Genomic DNA, 1,022 nt, shown 5'->3' with positions numbered 1-1,022 from the left:
GTGAGTGAGTGCATCCACAGGAGACAGCTGACCTGCAGTCAGCTCTGACACTCGCTGACAGACGGTGGGAAAGTGTGTTCAAGTTGTTCAAGGCCTTTGAGTCCAACTGGAGTTTATTGATCCTATTGTAAACAGTTAAAGATCAAAACATATTGTTTCCACTGACTGCTAAAAGCTCATGAGTCACTCCCTCTGTTGCTCCGGGTCACATGTTCCCACACCCCCCTCAATACGCACTACAGCAGCAGATATGGATTAATCCGCCTCTGAAAAAAGTCCCTAACAAACTTCCTCCCGCGTGTTTGATAAAAACTACAGTGAGCAGTTGTTTTAGTCGTATAAAAAAATGAGACGGTCTGGTTGACAGAGGATTTTCACTCTGCGTCACCAGCTTTTCCCGCCCTTCCTGAGCTGAGCGCAGAGCTGAAACACAATACTTACATGAAACAGTGTGATCCTCTCTGACGGTCTTTGCGTTCATTACCGGAACGCAATGAATCCTGGGAGAGGCTGGACACCGAAGGATCTGAGGGTGAATCTGGCCGCTCCGCTGTGACGCAGTCGGACTTCAAACGCAGCGTCTGAGTCGAACTAACACTCTGTTGGTTTGGGTTCATCACATCTGTTGACTAGAAGAACATTTGAACAGTTTTTTAATGGGAGAATGAACCTTTGCAATAAAAGTGAATGTCATCATCAATCGGGTTGATTCTGTTTGAACAAGCGGAGCATCGTCAGCATGATTACATTGTTTTGACGGAAATGTTGTTTATGTATCTGTCGAGTTGTAAAAACGTTGATATTGAACATGTTGGTCAAATATTCTCAGGAAACAAGTCTTTCAGCAAAACATCCACTAGTGACTCCAGCATCTCCTCTCCTCCTCTCTCCTCTCCTCTCCTCCTCTCCTCTCCCTCCTCTCTCCTTTCTCCTCTCCTCCTCTCCTCCTCTCCTCTCTCCTCTCCTCCTCTCCTCCTCTCCTCTCTCCTCTCCTCTCCTCCTCCTCTCTCCTCTCCTCTCCT

At 47.1% G+C, this 1,022-nt stretch overlaps 1 protein-coding gene across 1 annotated transcript in view; it reads right to left on the bottom strand.

The window, feature by feature from the left end:
* The window catches only part of LOC147819319 (uncharacterized), a 2,907-nt gene extending 2,290 nt beyond the window's left edge, over positions 1–617 (bottom strand). Inside the window, exon 1 of the mRNA XM_087173129.1 lies at positions 442–617. Coding sequence (XP_087029255.1) covers positions 442–617 — 176 coding nt within the window. The remainder of the gene's footprint in view (positions 1–441) is intronic.
* Positions 618–1,022: the final 405 nt, after the last annotated feature.

This window comes from Seriola lalandi, unplaced genomic scaffold, assembly GCF_002814215.2.
Source record: "Seriola lalandi dorsalis isolate HSWRI2012SDOR001 ecotype SW California unplaced genomic scaffold, Sedor1 jcf7180002054049, whole genome shotgun sequence".
NCBI classification, from domain to species: Eukaryota; Metazoa; Chordata; class Actinopteri; order Carangiformes; family Carangidae; genus Seriola; species Seriola lalandi.
Note: the sequence above shows the minus strand (reverse complement) of the source record. Positions and strands in the feature narration are given on the sequence as shown.